The 22,128-nt window shown below is 45.2% G+C and overlaps 1 protein-coding gene across 1 annotated transcript in view; it reads left to right on the forward strand.

Moving 5' to 3' along the window:
* Nucleotides 1–22,128, forward strand: part of LOC138301021 (taste receptor type 1 member 3-like) — a 75,430-nt gene that overhangs the window by 19,604 nt on the left and 33,698 nt on the right. The window contains exon 2 of the mRNA XM_069241044.1: nucleotides 5,372–6,181. Within this exon, the coding sequence (XP_069097145.1) occupies nucleotides 5,732–6,181 (450 nt within the window). The 5' untranslated portion in view covers nucleotides 5,372–5,731. The remainder of the gene's footprint in view (nucleotides 1–5,371; nucleotides 6,182–22,128) is intronic.

Consider the following 22,128-nt stretch of genomic DNA (forward strand, 5'->3'; position numbering starts at 1 on the left):
CCTGAATAAGTTCTTGTATATTAAAATTGGAGGAGGAAGAATAGTACTGATGTTCTAAGCATTTCATTTTGAGAAGCATTGCTTGATGCTGGGCATTGAAAGATTTTTTTTTATTAGAGACAAAATTTATTATATGACCACGAGCCGCAGCCTTAAATGAATCCCATAACAACTGTGGAGAAACATGAGAATCTTCATACAATCGAAAAAATTTGTCCGCAAAGGCAACAAAGGAAGTGGAAAATTTTGAGTCAAGTAATGAAGAGTTATTAAATCGCCACCTATTGGACTTGGGTGCACCGGGAGCAAGTCAAAATCTGTAAGGGCTGGGGCATGATCAGATATTACCATAGGTTCAATAGAGGAGTTAATAAGATTTTGGGATAATGATTTAGAAACAAAAATATGGTCCAGTCTAGATAAGGAGCCATGTGGTGGAGAATAAAACGAAAAATCCCTATTATCAGGATTGCAAGTTCTCCATGAGTCAATTAAATTACATTGTGAGAAAAATGCCTTAAATTGTTTATGCATTTTATGGGGAGAAAATTTAATTACAGATTGCCTATCTATAAAGGGATCAATAATTTGATTGCAATCCCCTCCAATAAGAAGAAAATCATCATTATAATGCAAACATTGTTTAGTAATATTGGGCCAGAAAAGATAATCTGAATTATTTGGACCATAAATATTACCAATAGTCATTGTAATCCCATTAATACTGAGCATCACAAAGAGCCACCTACCATCAGAATCTGAGTCTTGTGAAATAACATTAACTGATAATTTATTATGGCAAAGCACAATTACACAATTTTTCTTTGTAGACGAAGGTGAAGTAAAAACATTGCCCACCCAGCCTTTTTTAAGTTTCAGAGCTTCAGAGTCCGTCAAATGGGTCTCCTGTAGAAGAACCAAGTCTGGGTTATATTTAGATAAGTGGGATAAAATTCTCTGCCTTTTGATTGGATTAATAAAACCTTTGACATTCCAAGAAACAACCCTGAATTTAAGTCACATAAACATATATATACACGAAAGGCCTTGTACCATAAATAACTGAAAATACATATAAGGGAAAAGAAAACAGAAAAAACAAAAGGAGAGAAGAGTAAAGGGAAAACAGCAGGAAAAAGGATGGAAAGTAGTCAAGAAAAAAAGAAGAGACAGTACATGTCAAATAAAGACGACTGCAAAAACATACCTGAGACGAATGAACAATAGGGGAGGGGTGGTGACAGCACAGACTGAAGACGGCACAGCAAGGGAATGGAACGCTTCAACGGACAAAGGTTACAAGCAAAAATAATGATTATAGAACACCAGGAACCTGTGAAAAGAAAACAATACATTAACAAAAAAGGGTCTGTAGTCACGTCAATATCGTATACTGTATAGTATAAACTGCATATTAAGGACCATCAATTCTATCGCAATAATAGTGAAAGGGCATAATAAATTAAGATACATATATAGTCAACGTGTAGAAGGACCAGCTGTTTCCATAGAATTTGTAGAGTGTAGTTGTAGAAAATCACGAAGAACTGCAGGAGAGGTAAATTAAGTGGTCTTGTTTTGATATGTCACTTTGGACAAACACGGATGGAATAATCCAAAATGAGCTCCCAAGTCACGAAGTTGTGGACGAAGATCCAAAAACTCTTTCCTCCAGTCTGCTGTAGCTTTGGACACATCCTGTGAAATTAATATTTTACTTCCCTGCCAAGAAATTTGTTTTTTGGTTTTCGTAGCGTTAAGAATTCTCAATAAGTTAGTAAATTCAAGAAAGAAAATAATCACGCCTCTTGTTTTAGATGTGGAGGAATGCGGAGAATGATGACCAATGCAGTGCGCTCTTTGGATGTTCAATACTGTAGAAGATGGTAGACCCACCAACTGTGGAAAGAATGAGGTAAAAAATGAAATTGGGTCACTCCCTTCAAGACCCTCTGGTAATCCATAAAGGCGAAAATTATTGCGTCTATTTCTGTTTTCCAAATCCTCCGTAAGAGTCTTCAAGGTTGCCACTTCCTTCTCCAAACTAATAATTTTATGTGTTTCATCCTGCATGTCGCTGACTCTTTGTTCCAAAGCAGAGACTCTCACTTCCATTTGAGACCACTTAGAATCAAGGTTTTGTATCCAAGAATTAGTTTCTTCAATAAAAGGACGCAATGCACTTATTTCGTCAAGCACAAGTTCAAGAGAGATCGACGAGGGAGATTTTACTGGTAAAGGTGGGTCCTGTTTGACCCTCTTATGAGTGGATGCACGCTTTAGGCGAAGAAGAAGATGAGGAAGACATCTTTGAGATGGAAGAAGAAGACGCTGCAGCAGAAGTGTCCAATTGTAAAAAGTGCGAAAGTTTGTCAGCTGAGGAGGACTGATGCGACAGAGATTTTATTTTCTTTAGTTTGCCCATATAGAAATAAAAAGCCTTCAATAAAGAAGCAAGTGACACAGGAACTCCAAAAATATGTTAACGAAACAGCAAAAAATAAAAAAACAGGCTGGCGCAAAAAAGAAAGTCAAATATTCAAAAAAAGTATAATGTAATGGTGAGCAAAGTTAGTCAAAATGGCCGCATTCATGAGGAGAAATAAGAAAACGTAATTAAAGAGTCAGGAAATATCATAGGTAGCCCAAAAAACGATGAAAATGCTCACCAAAACATCACATGGTTGTTTTTAGTGGAATGAAATTAGAAAGAAGAAAAAAAACGGCTCCGGCGGTAGAAATTCGTCCGACAATGCGCGGAACGCCGTTATCAGGTGGCCATCTTGGTCGTCGGCTTGTGCGCGGCTCGTCCCTGAAGTGTTTTAATAATGGCCGCCCATGGCTAGCACTGTGCACAGGCGTTGGCCACCATTAAAACTTCCCTCGGAGACGAAGGCTCGGCTCTCCTGGCTGTAGTGCCGAACATTCACATTTGGTGCAGGGCACGGAGGGCCTCCTGCGTGCCACTGCTGCATGGTGACCAGGCTGTAGTATTCAGGGTGGGGCAAAGAGTGGGGCAGGGAGGTTCATGCGCAGAGTTGTAAACTGCATGTACGAGGGCGCCAGTGGTCTGCGCCTGCCACGGTACCCAAGCAGTCTGCAACCAGGTTAGATGAGTACTACTACACCCAGGTGCAGTATATTTCACCCTGTGTTCAGTGGCTGCGACACCCAGTGACTGGTGCAGGTATGTATGTTATCCGTGAGAGTACTTTGAAGAAGGCGGTGTTTGATGCCTCATGCCCCTTCCTCCCCAATTATCATACACAATGAAAAATCTGGCCTGTCTTGTTAAAGGCAGAACGTGGCGTTCATCAGTGGTTCCCCGGCTCAGGATGGTGTTTACTGGCTCGACTTGACAAAGTGTGTAATGCTTTTGTGGTGGTTCAGGATTTAGGGTTTCCCATCCCTGCCCTCCAAATGTACATTGGACTTTGCCTATGTTATATATGGTGCTGAGTGAGGTTCTCTGTGTAGCAGCCTACCACGTTGTGGAAAGTGTCTCTGAGCTGTAGCTTGGTGGTGTCGGGTAAACTGGGTGTTCTTTGTCTAAAGATGCAGTGTGCGGGCCATAAGTGCATTCTCTCTTTGCCTCCTTTTCTATTTTAGATGTGCTGTTCGTGATGCTCAGTCTTGCCATAAATAAAACCTGAAGCCAGACGCTATCGCATGGCTACTGTTGCTGTGGGTTGTTTGCACACCACACACACACTGTTCTTTTTTTAATGCCTCTGCATTGTGAGCTTGTCCACTCTCTGGAGCCAAGTTAAAGGCAAACCTGAACTCCATGCATATCTAGCAGCAAAATAGACCATTTTTTTGGCAGTGGAGCGGGGTAGGGGGTGTCCTCCGTGTACTTTACAGGGGGGACTCCTCAAGTTGACTGTTGTTCTCTGTTGACTTTTGTGAGGCTCTGATGTCTCCTTGTAGAAAATAAGACTGCATGATACACGGGACCATGAGCACATCAGTGATGAAGAAGAGCATGCTACGGTCTGTCGTCTGTGAAATTCTCTATGTAACTTTGCGACACTCCCTTTTCTTAGGGTGTCAGGAGTGTGCAACAAAAGCTCTTGATTCTGCCAGTGATCCCCATGTCTTCAAAGAAGTGCAATGTTTAATGCACACCATACCTCTGCCTCGACACTCTGGGACCTCCACATTATTCTTGGCAGCATCGTGCACTTTGTCTTCTTCCTTAACTAGATTCATGCATGCACTTTTACCATAGTCGTCTTGCACTGTTTTCTTGAAACCTTACATATACTTATGAATCTGTATTTATTTTATTGTTGAGTGTTTTTGTAAAACACTACGTCAGAGTGGTTATCCTGGGCTCTACCCCATGTCAATCCACTGATCTGCAGTGTGACATTTTATCTCTTTGACAAATCATGATGTTTGAGGTGTCCTTGAATGAAGTGCTTACTAAGAATTTTTTTCTGGTTTTAGGGTAACGGTATTGTTGAAGCTCCCCTTTGAATCTGTAAACATGTGTGCAGTATTCTGGCCTTCCGGTGGTGATTGCGTGCCCCTTTCTTCTCGGATTCTCTTATATCCACGTGAGCAAGCAAAACTAAGAAATAAAGTTTTTATCACAAAATACTTCTCATTGGTGCAGGTAACAATGTCGCTGAGACTGTATTCCCTCAGGTTTACCTACAACCCTTAGAAAAACTCTCAAGCACCACACCCTTGCCACAAACCACAAGTCACCGAGAGCTGGCAAGTATCATAGCGTTTGACATATCTTTATACAAAACTGACCTCGTCCTTTTTTCTTCTGACACACAAACATGGGCAGTTTGTTTGCAACTTTTTTTTTTTACAAAGGTTCTCTCATCCAGAAATGAGTAACTGTGTCCTTAATTCTCACTTTCTTTTTACTGGGTACGCAATTGTCTTACTGTGTGTTGAAGTTATGTCACTAAACGCAAACCATTGCATGTTACTACATAAATGAGTGCTAAAGTAAACCTAATTGTTACTTTATGCCAACACAAGCTATTTTTCTCCAGTTGGTTTGTATGGTAAAACAGGGTTGCTCTGAACTTTTATACAAAAAATTATTCCGTACAAAAGTGAAAGTGTGTGTATAATGACAGCACGGTGTGTAAAAAAGTCTGTATGGTAACAGACACGCATTTTTGTGCACTAAAACATGTCTGCGTGGAGTAACTAAGTTGTGTGCAATGTAACACACAGAGCACAAAGTGATAAGTATTAACACTGTATTTGTTGCATGCTATATCTCCAAAGGGAATCAGACATAACTTGTTCAGTAATTGTGCTGGATAAAAACTTAATGACTAACACAATTACCTTATCTTGATGTGGCCAAGCTGTTATAGCAACTTTTTTGTTGTTTCAGATAAGCTTTGCAGCCTCATGTGAAAAGCTAAGTGACAAAGCAATCTTCCCATCGTTCCTAAGGACGGTACCGAGCAACAAGGTCCAGACTCGAGGGATTGTGTCGCTCCTCGAAAGACTAGGGTGGAACTGGATCGCAGTCCTGGGCAGCAGCGACCAGTATGGCAAGGATGGACTCTATCATTTCTCCCTCATAGCCAATGAGGTTGGGATCTGCATTGCATATGAAGAGTACCTCCCCACTGATGATTCTGCAGCCTCTGTTAACAAATCCCAGAAGATTATTGAAAAGATTCGTAAAGCTAATGTCAACGTGGTTGTCCTCTTTTCATCCCAGGATGAGGTTCAAGCCTTCTTTGCCATGGCCGTGATGGCCAACCTCAAACTGGTTTGGGTTGCCAGCAGCAGCTGGTCACTCTCCAGCACAATTCGCGAGATGCCGGGTATAGAAACCATTGGTACTGTGATTGGCTTTGCAGTCAAGAGCCAACCAATAGCAGGACTGGAAAGCTACGTGAGGAATGTCCTTACTCTCCTGGCAGTGCAGGCGAAGCGTCCCTCGACCAATCGCCCTGCTGGCACGTGCGATGATGGTGCGGAGGCAGACTATGAGCGACAAGCATTCCAGAATTCATGCATGGAGTGCAGCACTCTCACTCCTACCAACACCTCGATGATCCATGACCCAATGACTCAGAGGCTAACACACAGCATCTACACTGCTGTGTACAGCGTGGCTCATGCCCTGCATAACATGTTCCGCTGCAGCAGCACTCGGTGCCAGATCGACTCCTACCCGTATGCGTGGCAAGTATGTTTCACTTTACATTTGTCTTTATCACCTCAGTTATGTCACTGTCTTATTCCTGAGGTACATTACCAGAAAATCCTATTTTAAATATGCTACAAAATTATTGTTGCCAAAATAGCCCTACCACCATGTCATGGAGGTAAGAATATGCAGGTAAATGTAGATTCACTATTTTTACCCCCACCTATATGTACCTTGACCAGGTAAGTAGCTGTGGAATTAAGAATGATAGATTTATACTTACCTATATATAATTACCTACACGAAATTGTGGTAGTCAACATTTTTTCTATGATATTTTTGCACCACAATATTTTTCCACAAAATTTTCCTTCATACAGTTCCCTGGGAGAGTCTCACAAGTTCTTCAAGCAAAGAGCCGGCTCAGACATACAGAAGCAGTGAAGAGACTCTGATGCAAACATGTAATAATTTTCGTTACACAGGGGAAGATATAAAGGTTTTTTGGGCTATTTGTAGCTTATTTTTACATCTTCCTGATGTTCTACTTAACAAATTTAAATAGTTTTCTGCTTAGGAGTGGTTTTGAAAAGTTGAAAATTTCAATAAACAGACTTTAAAAAAAATAATAAGGAAACATTTTAAAGACCTTCATTAATGTGCAATGATTTTCAACCTTATGATTGTCAAAAAGCTTTTCAATATAAAAAGAGAAATATAAATGGTCCCTGCTGCTGAAACTTCTAGTAAACACATTGCATCAGTAATTCAAGGCAGCTCCACAAAACCTGAGCCAATAGCACATTGAAACCATGCCAACTTTGATCCAAAGGTGGAGGAACCTGGAACCATTCGATTTTCTGCCCCCAACCAATATAATCCGCCCAATTCAGAGTAGCCATCCCTTTTAATCCAGCCACCCATCTATGCCTCCGTAAAAAATTATTGTTAAGAGATTTGCATTTTTGATTTGTGTTTTTGGATCATTCGAGAACTGATTTAGCTTGGATAGACATTGCTGATCTGGGCTGAATTTTTCTGGACAATATTTGTAAAAATGGTAGATGTGTTGCAGTGATGATGTAATATACTATTTGACCTATATACTTCATTTTGGTGTCAAAACATAGGTTTTAGGGGACAAGTATTCTTATAGATAAAGAAAATAACTCCTCAGAGCAACCCTTCCTCCATTTTCCTAAAAGGTGGCTATAATAGACGAAGAAGAGACATATATAGAAATGAAACAAATAATAATGGTTTTGAATCCTTTTATGTATACACCAAACAATGTTTATGATCTCAATATGAAAAAAATAATGTTAATTTCTCCTGTTTAGGCACATTTTTATAGTTCACTTTATTTATTTACTTACTTCAGCAATCGCTCGTGGTACATTTGCAGAATGTTGAAAATTTGAGAAGCGCTTTAAAAAATCAGTAGGTTTTAGCACCCCATCAATATCTTCCCAACCAAATTTACACAGATATTTCTCTACATTTGCATGATCCAAAACATTTACACATCTTTTGATCAAGTAGAAAGCTCTTTCAATGTGTCCACGCACAGAATATGACGTCTGTGAAAGGTCACTTAGCAGGACTGAACTCTTCAGCTCACTGTACCAAAGATTGTCAATTGTGTGACAGTTAGAACTCATTTTCCACACACACACAAGGTATTTTTCTACGTATCAAAGTCATATTCTTCTTCTGTCTCTGCAAATCCTTCTAGAAACTTCACAGGTTTAGCAGTTACAGCTCCAAGCTTTGTTCCAACTTTGCTCATAGTGTCATCACCCGTAAGAATATGTGCCTTGTTAAGAACACTAGGCATCTCTGGGTCAAGTTTCTTGTACAGAATATGAAGCAGGATTAAGTGTATTTTCTTGCCTATTCCATTTTGTATTCATAAATCTGACAATCCTTGACTTATGAACATTGCAACAAATCTAACTAGCACAATAATACATCTGTGTCATTTGACAGTACCATGACTCGATTGGAACCATTTCAAACTGCCAACTCAACATGTGGCACAACACAAAGATCAGCTTCCTCTAATTTGCTGTTAAGTTCTTGAACAATATGGCCCGTACGATTTGAATATATCTCTGCAGGCACCAACTCCTCATTGACAATCATCCCACTTGAAGTAATTGGGAATTCAGTGTTCACTGAAGCATCAGCAATGTTTTGGTGAGTTAACATCTCCAAGTTCATCTTGTTCAGTGTTGGTGACCAGAATTTATCAAGTTACACAGGTATAGGTGTCACATTTCTATTCAGACAAGGTCAATTATTCCATTTTTCATTTATCTGACTCTCTCATAAATTTGACAGATAGTTCAAAGTAACTGTCAAAGACAACGTGCAGTTCTTGCAGGATGCACACTGAGTTTGATATCTGTAGAACAGTCTGAATAACCTCGCCAAAGTTTTGCATGGATGAAATCTTGATCATTCGCAATTGTGACATATAGTTCACAACAACAGCAGTTTTCGATGAGGACGCCTTTTCAAACTAAAATTCTTCGGTTGAAATGTTTTTTTCCGAACTCTTGCATGCGTTTGTGCTTCTCTGGTTTGGTTGCAGCATCTCCACCAAATTATGCGTTTGTTGGAAGATCATGCAAGAGAATGTTCTTGATAAATTCACCCCTTTCTTTTGCTACATCCATCGCTCTATGTGTTTGCAAAAGTTGTATTTTGTAACCTGTTTTGTAGTGGCTGATTGGATGAAACTTTTACCATGGCATTTAACGTCTAGAAATTTAGCTTCAGTGATTATGTCAAACAGCTTTTTCTCTTTCAATAAAAATCTCCCCTGCTTCAGTTCTTCACACAGTTTCGATCTATGTTCCAGGACTTCTAGTAGACGTGTCCTTATACCGTTAGCCACATATTGTTTGGTCACGAAGTTCTGTAGTCACACAGGCTCAGTCATTCAAAGGGCTTTCCTTGCTACTGCATGAAATGAATAAGGCTGCCATCATGGCTATTAAAATATTCCCCACTCTTTCCCACAAGTTTATGGTGAGGAACAGTTTCAAGATGGTCCATTAATTTTGAATTTGTCATCTCTCTGAAAACATTGCAAATAGAAAGGACTTTATGGTAAACTAGTTTTTACGTTTCTGACCAACAATTCCCTTGGAGCTTTCCTGTGATCTCTCGATCGTCTGTTCCAGTTTCATATCTGGAGCCACAGCATTGAACTTTCCCTCTCTGTCTTTCAACATAAAATGTCTTTGGATGAATTTTCTGGAGAGATATGTTTTTCGACCTCCAACTTCTTCACTGTTTCTAAATACCAGGACCCATATCTCAGGTAGTTTATGCAATCAAATTCATGTAACACAGTAATCAGTGACTCTACAGTATTCTCATGCAGCTCCCAATCACCCTCCTAATCAGCATGTACCAAGTTTTTCTCTAGAGCTATCATGTGCAAAACATTTCCCCAGGACTTGCAAAGTTCTGATTTTTCTTCCTTTTTTGACAAACTCTACAAACGTGGTTTTCTGATTTTGAACTGAGTGTATTGAACATTGCCTTGCTTGGCATTAAGGCCCTCATTACAACCTGGCGGTAAAGTCTGCTGACCGACGTGCTGACGGCCCCCAACATACCGTGTCCGCAGCGGAAATCTGCTACGGGTATTATGACCCACACTTAGAAATCCTCCACAAGACAGACACCCACACAAGTCTGCCACACCAAAGGTCAGTGATAAACTGGCAGTACCAAAACCCACACTGTTACTCCAACAGGAATACACCCACAATATCATGACCCACAAATCAACGCGGCGGTCATTCAGCTGTGGTAATCCATTGGTGGTACACACCGCCGCACTCAAAATACACACACATTTACAAAACAAAACCACATTGGACAATCCAAAATACACACACCTGATACACATACACACACCACACCCACACACCACTATAAAACACACACCCACATTGCCCACAACCCCTTACAATGAAATTTTTGGAAGAAGCAGAGAGACAGAAAAGCTACGACAACACCAGCATCCAGAGGCACACAACACCATCACTCATACACCATCCACACACCTGAAAAAACACACCCCAACACATCACCCCACACATCACATCAACCATCACCTCACACATCACCCACACCACATCATGGCACCTCAAATACACCCCAGGTTTTCTGAGGAGGAGCTCAGGGTCATGGTGGAGGAAATCATCCGGGTAGAGCCACAGCTATTCAGATCACAGGTGCAGCAGACATCCATTGCAAGGAAGATGGAGCTATGGCGGAGAATTGTCGACAGGGTCAATGCAGTGGGACAGCATCCAAGAACACAGGATGACATCAGGAAGAGGTGGAACGAACTACGGGGAAGGTACGTTCCGTGGTATCCAGACACCAGATAGCCGTACAGAAGACTGGCGGTGGACCCCCACCTCCTCCCCTACAACTAACAACATGGGCGGAGCAAGTCTTGGCGATCATGCATCCTGAAGGCCTCGCAGGAGTAGCAGGAGGACTGGACTCTGCTAAGGCAAATCTTTACTACTATATCCCCCACGCTACCTGCATGCCATCACAAACTTCTACCCCTACCCTCACACCCATCACCCCAACACCTCACAGATACCCCACTATCACAACCCACACATCCCAATACCAAGCCCTGCATGTGACAACAATGCATGGACACCCAAAACAGTCCTGCATGGACACCCATCACCACAGCATGTCCAAGGGAGAGACTCACCCAGGGCACACAATCACCACTCACACAAGGGCCAAGTCGATAATGCAAGCACAGTAGTAGAGGGAAACACACCCATTGCACAAGATGGCACACACAGATACAATAACAATGCATTTACACCCCAAAAGGACCCCTACACAATATCACCGGACAGGAGGTGCCAGCCATATCCAGTCCCCCCACAGAAGAGGCCCACAGTGACGACAGCAGCTCTGCACGCCTGGATCAAGATGACCAGCCCGGCCCATCAGGGACCTCTGGACAGTCGGTTCCCCTACCACAGTCCCAACCCACCACAGAACCTCCCCCCTCAGGAAACACCACCACAGCACCCACCCAGCGGGCCCATGCCACTGTCCCCAGGACACATCAATCAGCAGTGTGCCCACCATTACAGGGACCCCAGGCAAACCCACTAACACAGGATGATCAGGGACCTGGGTTCAGTGGCAGTCGGCACACGGTTCAGGGGACAGAGGCACAGGACAACAGGGAAGCTGGGAGTACTGCTGTGCGAAAGGGGGAGGACAGGCCCAGGGAACCCACTCTCCACGAGGCACTCTTAAACATCATGGGAGCATACCACCATTCCCAAGAGAACATGGGCACAGTACTGGCCAAGTTTCAGGAGACCCAGCGGCTGCAGGAGGAACAGTACCTGGGGATCAGGGAGGAGTTGAAGTCCATTAATACCACCCTGGTCACCATTTCAGGAGTGCTGGCAGACATGGCCAACACCATGAAGGAGACAGTGGCATACCACCGGGCCCCTGACACCAGCCCGACGGTGAACAGCCTTCCACTTCTGCCGGCGCTAGTGGACAGGAGGTCCCGCCACAGGAACAACAGGCCACCAGCACCCCACCCCCTGCAGAAGAGAACCTCCCTGCAAATGGTCCCTGCGATCCAGGCACAAGACAGAGAACATTGCCAAGACCCCCGCCAGGAAATAAGACTCTCCTGATTGTCACCCTTCTGCCCCACTGTGTCACCCTTACCACCTTGAACTGCCATTGATCCACTTCCTATGCCCCACTGGACAATGCACCTGTGATACAAAGAGACTGGACTCTACCATGGATATTCCTCCACCATCACCGAGCCCATTGCACATCCCCCTCTACTAATTAGCACTTAAATAAACACCATTGAATGACAAAAGAATCTGGAGCCAGTCTGTACTTTCACAAATGTATTATTACAACTTCTTAGACAAATGTCAATGTAAATGTTCATTTGCACATACCAAAGTATGACAGTTGTTGGGCAGCCGTAAACATAGCAGAAGGCAGACTGTGGTACCCAGATCTGTGAAAAGGAAAGCCAAAGTGAAGTGTCAGGGTCCATACACAGAGGTAAAAAGGCTGACTTATACAATGTCTTACAGTAGTCAGAAATGAGATGAGCAGTGCCATTCTCTTACCTGTGTCTCACTGGAAGTACTGCATGATGATGTTGTTTCGGTTGTCAATATCTTCTTCCTCTGCTTCCTCTTCCTCACTGTCCACAGGCTCACCAGCTGCCACAAAACCAACATCAGGGCCATCCTCCTGCAGAAAAGGCACCTGGCATTGCAAAGCCAGGTTGTGCAACATACAGCATGCCGCGATGATCTGGCACACCTTCTTGGGTGAGTAGTATAGGGAGCCACCTGTTAGATGGAGGCACCAGAATCTGGCCTTCAGGAGGCCGAAAGTCCGCTCAATAATCCTCCTAGTTCGCCCATGTGCCTCATTGTAGCGTTCCTCTGCCCTTGTCCTGGCATTCTTCATTGGGGTCTGTAGCCATGAGAGGTTGGGGTAACCAGAGTCACCTGTAAATGTAGAGGGATATCTGTTAGACATACACCAACCCTTAGGGACTACCCCATACCCAGCCACCTATTCATACTGTGTGGGGACCTTGGGCTCACCTATTAGCCACACACGGTGCTTCTGGAGTTGGCCCATCACATAAGGGATGCTGCTATTCCTGAAAATGTAAGCGTCATGCACAGAGCCAGGATACTTGGCATTCACATGAGAGATGTACTGGTATGCCAAACACACCATCTGCACATTTATTGAATGGTAGCTTTTACGATTCCTGTACACCTGTTTATTCCTGCGGGGGGGGGGACAAATGCCACATGTGTACCATCAATGGCACCAATGATGTTGGGGATATGTCCCAGGGCATAGAAGTCAGCTTTCACTGTGGCCAAATCTTCCACCTGGGGGAAAACGATGTAGCTGCGCATGTGTATTAGCAGGGCAGATAACACTCTGGACAACACGTTAGAGAACATTGGCTGAAACATCCCTGATGCCATGGCCACTGTTGTTTGAAAGGAACCACTGGCCAGGAAATGGAGCACTGCCAGGACATGCACTAGAGGGGGGATACCTGTGGGATGGCGGATAGCTGACATCAGGTCTGGCTCCAATTGGGCACACAGTTCTTGGATTGTGGCACGATCAAGTCTGTAGGTGATAATGATGTGTCTGTCTTCCATTGTCGACAGGTCCACCAGGGGTCTGTACACTTGAGGATGGTGCCATCTCAACATCTGCCCCAGCGGATGTGCCCTATGGAGGAGAATGGTGAGCAGAGGGTCATGTACCACATAGGTTGCACAAGGGTATTGGCACTAATGTGATTAAATCCGTGTGTGGCGTTATCTGGAGAAAGGGCCCCTGCCTTCACTGTGCAGGAGTTGGAGAGACTAGTGGATGGGGTCCTCCCCCAGTACACGCTACTCTACAGTCCTCCAGACAAACAGGTGAGTAAACTGTGAGCATGATGCGTGGGACATGAATGTATGGAGTGGATGGAAGATACATGTTGGGGGGGCTGAGGCCTGCATGTGAGGATGGTGAGTGTATGTGTGTCAGGGCATGGGTGGGAACTGGTGGCCAATGAGTATGACGAACCGGACGGGGGAGTAAGTTCCTTTCATGCTTTACCTTTCCTCTAGGTCAGCGCCCAGCAGAAGAAGGGTATTTGGCGTGCCATTACCAAGGAAGTGCGGACCCCGGGCGTCTATCATAGACGGAGCACCCACTGCCGCAAAAGATGGGAGGACCTGCGCCGCTGGAGCAAGAAGATGGCGGAGGCCCAGCTGGGGATGGCCTCCCAACGTGGAAGGGGTGCCTGTCGCACCATGACCCCCCTGATGTTCCGGATCCTGGCGGTGGCATATCCGGACTTGGATGGGCGCTTGAGGGCATCACAGCAGCCACAAGGGGGTGAGTACAGTCTCATTCAGATGACTCTGCATGCTTTACGAGGTGTCTGGGTGGGGGATGTGGGCTGTGAGTTCCCCTAGGCCAGGGCAAACTTGGCAGGGTAGGTCCATTGTTACGCAGGATCTGTGGCAATCCAACCCCAATATTGGTAGTGGCCATCTACAACTAGTCAGGCTCCTGTGGGTTCCAGGTGTGCAGCAAATGGGGTTAGGCATAGTCCCCCATGGGCAGGTTATTTTCCTACTAACTGTTAGTGCATGGCCTTGTGCATAGGGCTGCTCCCTGTGTGTTGTGTCCGCCAACGGTAGTGGTGTTGCTGGCACTGACCATGTGTCTCCTCTGTCTTTCCCCCCCTTTTTGTTTTGTCACCCTGTCCTTGTGTGTATTAGCATCATCTGGCGGAGGAGCAGAGGCACCGGAGCAGGAGGGAGCTGCACCCTAAATGGCGCATGGAGGGTGAATGTACGGTGTCCTAAGGCACCAGTGGGACGGAGGGCGAGGGGAGCTCCACGACAGGAGGGGACACCAGCGACAGTGACTCCTCCTCTGATGGGAGCTCCTTTGGAGTGGTGGGCACCTCAACAACAGGTACAGCCGCCACCCCCTACCAGCACCGCCCTCCAGCAGCCCCTCAGCATGTTTCCCTTGCCCGCTCACCCAGGAGGGTGGGCATCTCCTTCGCCGCAGTCACCTCAGGCCCTGCCCCAGTCAGCCCTGCTGCCCTCAGTGAGGAGGCTATTGACCTTCTGAGATCCCTCATTCAACCATTTTGAATGCCATCCAGGGTGTCGAGAGGCATTTGCGGCAAACAAATGCATACCTGGGGGGCATTCATTCTGGCGTGGCGGCCCAACAGAGAGCATTTGAGGCTCTGGACTCATTACTGATGGCAGCCATTGTCCCTGTGTCCAGCCTCCCCCATCCTACATCCACTACCCAGACCCAATCCCCTCTACCTCAGCCTATCCCAAGCACACCATCAGACCAGCATGCACACACATCAACACTCAAAAGTGGCTCAGGCAAACATAAGCACCACTCATCCCACAGGCACTCACACAAGCACCATACCCATGCAGAAACACCACCATCCACTGCCTCCACTGTGTCCCCCTCCTCCACAACCTCCACCTCCCTCCCAGTCTCATCTCCACTCACAAATGCATGCACTACATCCTCAGCCCCTACCTCCATCACCAGCACGCCCATCACTACACACCGCTCACGTGCAACCACCACCCCCACTACCATTCACACGTCCCCTGTGTCCTCTCCTAGTGTGTCTGTGAGCCCAAACTACACAAATGCTGGCACACACCCACTCAACAACCATCCACCTTACAACAGCCTCCAACCCATGCACCTTCACCCAAACTCAGCAGACGTACACCTCCTACAACCACTACCTCTTCCTCCACTCCCAAACCCCCTCGATCTTTCCATCCCAGTGTGTCTAAAATACTTTTCCTGGCTACCATTGACCTCTTCCCTACACCTCCCCCCGTCCTTCTCATAGGGCCAGGTTGTCTAGAGCCCAGACCAGCACCTCAGCCACCAAATCGTCATCCACTGTGGTTCCTGCAAGTCCAGGAGGATCGAAGGGGGCACCCATCAGGGCTGCCAGTGTGCCACACATTGAAGCCAAGTACCACCCTTTTCGTCACCTGCCAAGGTAAAGAAGCGGCCTCATCCAGAACCAAAGAGGACAGTGCCAAGGTCCCAGCAGCGACTTCCAAGGTGAGGAAGGGACACAAGAGCAAAGGAAAGTCACCTCAAGGCACGGAGCCTCTGGGTGGGGGACTAGTGACCACCATTTCTCAAGACCGCCACCTGCACTGCCACCTGCACCTCGACCTCCACCGCCACCTGCACCGCCATCTGCACCGCCACCTGCATGGCAGCTGCCACAGCTACAATCACCAGCACCATCCCAAGTGGGCAGCCTTCCGAGGCTGCAGGAGATTGCCTGGTGTCTCCCTCCACTACTACAGACACCTGCACCACGGGCAGCACCAGCAGCATCTCCGCCGCAGACACCGTCGCAGACACCGCCACCTGCCCCGTGACATGCCCAGCCAGTGCCACTACAGTGGACATCAGCAGCATCCCCAGTGTGCAGCCGTCCGAGGCTGCAGGAGACGTCTTGGACCCTGCACACACTACATGAGTCACCAGCACTGGCACTACCAGCAGTTTGCAGCCTGAGTCGTCGCAAGGTGGGGTGTGGCTCTGCCTCCATGGAGTATCATGCTACCTGTTACCTTGTAATCTTGTGGCTGAGACACCCAGGTGAGGGAATGGGAACTGCCACACCCCTGGTGCAGCATCACTGAGCACCAAGTCCCCTCCAGAACCAGTGGAGAAAAGCATCCACTAACACAGTCATTGGCAGGATGAAGCACTCTGGGCACCAAGCCCGCCCCCAGAACCAGTGGAGAAAAGCATCCACTAACCCAGTTATTGGCAGGATGAAGCACTCTGGGCACCAAGCCCCCTCCAAAACCAGTGGAGAAAAGCATCCACTAACACAGTCCTTGGCAGGATAAAGCACTCTAGGCACCAAGCCCCCTCCAGAACCAGTGGAGAAAAGCATCCACTAACCCAGTCCTTGGCAGGCTAAAGCACTCATGGCACCAATCCCCCTCCAGAACCAGTGGAGAAAAGCATCCACTAACACAGTCCTTGGCAGGATGAAGCACTCTGGGCACAAAGCCACCTCCAGAACCAGTGGAAGACGCCACCCACTTGAGAGACTGTGGCTTTGCACCCCCCAGGACCAAGCAGAGAGCAAACCACCCACTTGGGAGACTAGAGAGACTGTGGCTTTGCACTCCACAGGACCAAGCAGTGGGCAAACCACCTACTTGGGAGACTTGAGAGACTGTGGCCTTGCACTCCCCAGGACCAAGCAGTGGGCAAACCACCCTCTTGGGAGACTTGAGAGACTGTGGCTTTGCACTCCAGAGGACCAAGCAGTGGGCAAACCACCCACTTGGGAGACTTGAGAGACTGTGGACTTGCACTTCCCAGGACCAAGCAGTGGGCATGGAGCCCCATCAAGGAGCAGTGGCATTGTCCAATCATCCGGCTGAGGTGCCCCCCTCTGCTTCCCCCTGAGGTGCTTGTTTTTTTTTCCGACCAGATGCCCCTGCAGTGTTCTTTCCACTTTGAGGCAGGTGCCATGTGTGGGCTTCGCCCATGCTTTTTGGGACCAATGGTCCACGGACATTTAATAAGACAGTGTACGGACTTGTGTACTTGCTGTAAATATTTGTATATACTGATGTATTAAAGTTATCTTGGGCTATCTGATTGTTCAAATATTACACATGTTAAACTCATTTCGTTTGGTCCTTGCGTTCTTCCAGGGGGTGACGGGGTGTATCTATGATGTGATTGGATATGTGTGTGTGTGTGTGTTTTTGTGGGTGGGGGTTGGGGGTGCGGGTGTTGCGTGCATGTGTCACTCTCTTTTCCCTCCTCCCCTCCCCGGTGTGCTAGGTGCAGTACTCACCGTCGTAGTCGCCGCCGTCTTTGATGTTCCTGGTTGATGAGGAGGTAGACCAGCATCGGCAGGACCTGTAACTCAGGCTCAATGGCGTTCTGATTGTTCGTTGAGTGTCGAGGGGTGAGTGGTTTCCCTTCTGTGTACTGTTTCCGCTGTGCTTTTGATGGCATTGGTACCGCCCCGGAAAAGCTGGCAGATTGGTGCCTTGTAATAGTGTGGGCGGTACATTGTGTTCCGCCTGTCTGTTGGCGGGTACCACCGTGGTGTTGTTTCTACCGCCGCAGCGGTCGGAGTGTTAAAGTGTCTGTCTGTGTTGGCGGTTTCCGCCATGGTCGTAATTGCATTTGTTTTACCGGCGGCCTGTTAGCGGTATTACCGCCACTTTATCACCGACCTCCAGGGTTGTAATGAGGGCCTATGTCTTTTGAATGAAGTGCACCCTGTGCCTTGTTCACTTCAGAAATAAGATATGCAAAACCTAATTTGTCATTCTTGTTCCAGAAAGCATTCCAAGGCAGTGTTTCTATAGCCTCAGATATGGTGACATTGCTTGGAACTTAATAACATAATGAGTTCCTCTCAATACTGAGTGTACAGTTTTACTTCCAAAGAATTCAGCCTCAATAAGTTCATTGTCTATGCCACAAGCACTGAGATAACTTCCTGCACACTGCAACACAACTTTTATCATGTGGAAAACGCCCATCATTGGATAAAGATAATCAAATTCTACTGGATTTCTCATAAAAATGGCAAACATAATACGGAAAACACCTTCATCACAGAAAATTTTGGAAATTTGTTAGAGCTTTCTATACTGTTGCTTAGTTTGTGATTGGAGATGGTATTACTGCTAAAAACCCAGCCTTCTTCAGTGGGACAGTATTCTGGGAGATCAGCGCATGAATTCCAGCCCACAGAGGAACTGGCTTTTCTTCATCCTTCAGTCCACACCGAATAAGCAGTATGATAAATTCAGTTCAATCAGCTTTGCGGACCGCAGCATCAGGTAGAAGAAAATCCATGTCCTCAGCCACTTTGAAACCTTCTGATAGACTGGGATGTTTTGATGGCTTGGAGTGATTTTGCCCAGGTTGGCAAGGCAGTTGGGTTATAAGTTTGCAGCTTAGTTTGTTCATGCCTACAGCGGACACAGCTTGTTTTCCAGCAGTATTTCATTCGTACACTCTTGAAAAAGCACCATGGCAGTATCCTGTGTGCTCGATGTTCTAGACAAAGAAAAACTATCTTCAAAATCAAAATTATCAAGAGCAGCAATTGTAAATTCTTTCCTGGTAAAGTGACTTGGAAGTGGTGTGCTGTCGGATTCACAAGATTTTACAGCATGAGCTGCTGACAAGTTCCTGCTCCATACTATGTCATTATAACTTGTTGATACCCCAATCCTATTAATTGAAATGATTATATCTCTACTTTTGCACCTGCCATAGATTGCATGGGCAGTCAACATGTGTAGCAGAGTTATCTTTTTGCTGTGATATAATTCATAAAACATGATTTGGAAAAGGCAGTACATTTGCACAGCATAAGCCTGTGGGTTCATGGGATTGACTTCCACTTCTTCGCTTATATCTTCAAAGCCATCATCAATGTTGTCGGCTTCTGTTCCAAACTCAAGAACTTTAGTTTGTAACAGTTTTGCTTTGCTGATATCAAACAATGATGTAAAAAATATTAAGACAACATCAGGCATTCTTGTTGACTCCCATGATTTGCAGAGCTCTAGGGCATCACAAAATTTGTCACTGTCTAAAATTTAAATCTTTCATGACGTTTATTAAAATGGTTCCTGCTGATTTTACTGCATCCTGTGACCTTATTTTGGCAGCAAGAACTTCAGAACTCAAATGAGCTAAAAAGACCATAAGTGGCTCATTCTTTTTGTTAGACTGACAAAAAAACAAATTCTGTAATTGTACATTCTCACCAGAAAAATCTTAATTTCATTATTATGGATCAGTACAGTTTCATCATTGTCGACCATTATTTCTCTGATCTCACTTAGTGTGAACCCGTAGCCAGCACTCAAGAGAGGCTTTAAAAGTCCATTTGTTTTTTCAAAGAGTGCAAACTTAACTGAAGGCTGGCAGTTGCGTTGTTGCTGGGAGCTCATTGTACATTCATATTTTCGAATGTATGCACACATGCAGTTTGGGAGAGTATAAAAATCTGCTGCAAATACATTCACGTTGCTGTTTAGATTAGCTACTCAGTTGAAAACTCCATCTTGGAAGAACGTAGCTGCAGATAAAAACATGTTTGCCCTTTGAGACTCATATATTCTGTACTTTGTTCTATCGTCAATACCTTTGGCCCTTGTTCTGGCTAAACCAACGTATAACACATTGAAGATCCTCTGCTTTCTGATGAATTGTTGGAGGTGGAGAAGTGATAGCCATCGATCTTCTAAGTAGATGGCCATTGGGTTTGGTTGTTGCTGCTTTCTCAGAATACTCGGATTGTTGTTGTGATTCACTGGTTTCTGCTATTTTTTTACTTTTATTTTCCAGGCATTGTATATGACTTGTAGCACTTGTTGTTACAATGATAGAATATTTGGTCTTCTTCACCCGATAGTTTCAATCTTTTGTGAACTTCACCTTGCCATATTTCTACAGCATCTCAAACTCTCTTCTGTCAAGCTGCAGTTGATGTTAGCTCTTCTTTCGGAATAGTTTGGCATATGACACATTTCTCTTTGTTGTAGGAGTCCTCAGATTTTGTAGTTAGCAACACTCTGTCAGGAGGTAAAGATCCTCTGCTACCACCTGGTTCGCTCATGTTACGAATTTGAATCAACATAAACCCCGAAACAAAAGCAATATTAAAATAAATTTTACCAACATGATGGTTAAAACACATCACTATACAGTCGCCATTTTGGAAAATGGCAGGCGGGTTCATCTGAGGAGTTATTTTCTGTGTCTATAAGACTACTTGATCCCCAAAACCTATGTTTTGGCACCAAAATGAAGTATAGAGGTCTCATGATTCCTGAAATATTACATCATCACAGCAACACATCCGCCATTTTTTAAAATGTCGTCCAGAATGAATTGGCCCAGATCAGCAATGTCTATCCAAGATAAATTACTTCTCTAATGATACAAAAACACAAATCAAAAAAGGACATCAAGCAAATGATTATCATTCACTAATGAGTGCGTCTACAAAATCTCATGTAGCTTAGCCTCAAAAAGCCAAGATGTATTTGCAACAAGACTGTCAGAAGAGAGCTTTCTTCCACAGTGTGACTTTTAAAACGTAACAATCTTTCCTCTGATAGCGGCGGCTGCCACCCTTCCACTCCAGCCTTGGTGGATAATCATGTATTTCTTTTATTGTTCTGGCACTGCACCACTTTCCTGCTAATCTTGCAATAGTACATAGTAAAAATCACATCTTCTCTCACTCTCATTTTTTATCAAGAACAAATCACAATTAGATTGAACCTCACAACAGACTCAGAACTCGAGTTTCCTCTTCATGTAGTGTATGTTATGTTATGGATTGGTAGAGTGTACTTTTACCCTGGAGGGAATCTGCTGCTGGCACATTTTTGAACAAATAAATATCCTCTTCGATGGTGACCACTGTAAGCATTGTATTCAATGGTGGCTCAAGTACATTTGTATATTGTTGTAAAGCTACTTTTTCATGTCGGGTGTAAATGGAGGATAAAACAAAACCATCTGTGCGAGCTGCAGCACAATGCAGTGCACTCACAATTAGCCTGTTACCAATGGTGTAAGGTAAAATGATGCCCCGGCTGCAGAATGTGAAGGGGGTGCCTTAGTCTCCCATATCTCAAGGATATCCATTGGTCTTGAACTAAGTGGGGTCCCCTTGAAGGACTGAGGGCCCCCAGAAGACCTGGTGCCCCCTGCAAGTCTGGGATGTGCATTATGCCCATGAACCATCTGTGCAGGCTACAACATGACAATGTGCACTAACAATCAGCTTCTTTTCTATGAACCATCTGTGTCAGCTGCAGCACTACTCTGTGTGCTCGCGATCAGCCTGTTGCCTATGAATCACCTGTCTCAGCTGAAGACAGAAACTGGGTTCCCACTGTTAGTCTGTTGTCTATGGACCATCTTTTTGGGCTGCAGCACCACACTGTGTGCTCACGATCATCCTGTTTTCTATGAACATCAGCATATTGTCTATGAGCCATCAGTGCAAACTGCTGCAAGGCACCACACTTACAATCAGCCTGTTGTCTTTGAACCATCAGTACGAGCTGCAACATGACACTGTGCACTCACGATCAGACTGTTGTCTGTGAACATCAGCATGTTGTCTATGAACCATCAGTGCAAGCTGCAGCAAGGCGCTGCAGTCATGATCAGCCTATTAACCATCTGTGCAAGATGTTGAACACTTTGTGCACTCACTATCAGTTTGTTGTCTATGGACCATCTTTTCAAGGGGCAACATTACTCTATATATTCACTATCGGTTTGTTTTC

This window comes from Pleurodeles waltl, chromosome 6 (genome assembly GCF_031143425.1).
Source record: "Pleurodeles waltl isolate 20211129_DDA chromosome 6, aPleWal1.hap1.20221129, whole genome shotgun sequence".
NCBI classification, from domain to species: domain Eukaryota; kingdom Metazoa; phylum Chordata; class Amphibia; order Caudata; family Salamandridae; genus Pleurodeles; species Pleurodeles waltl.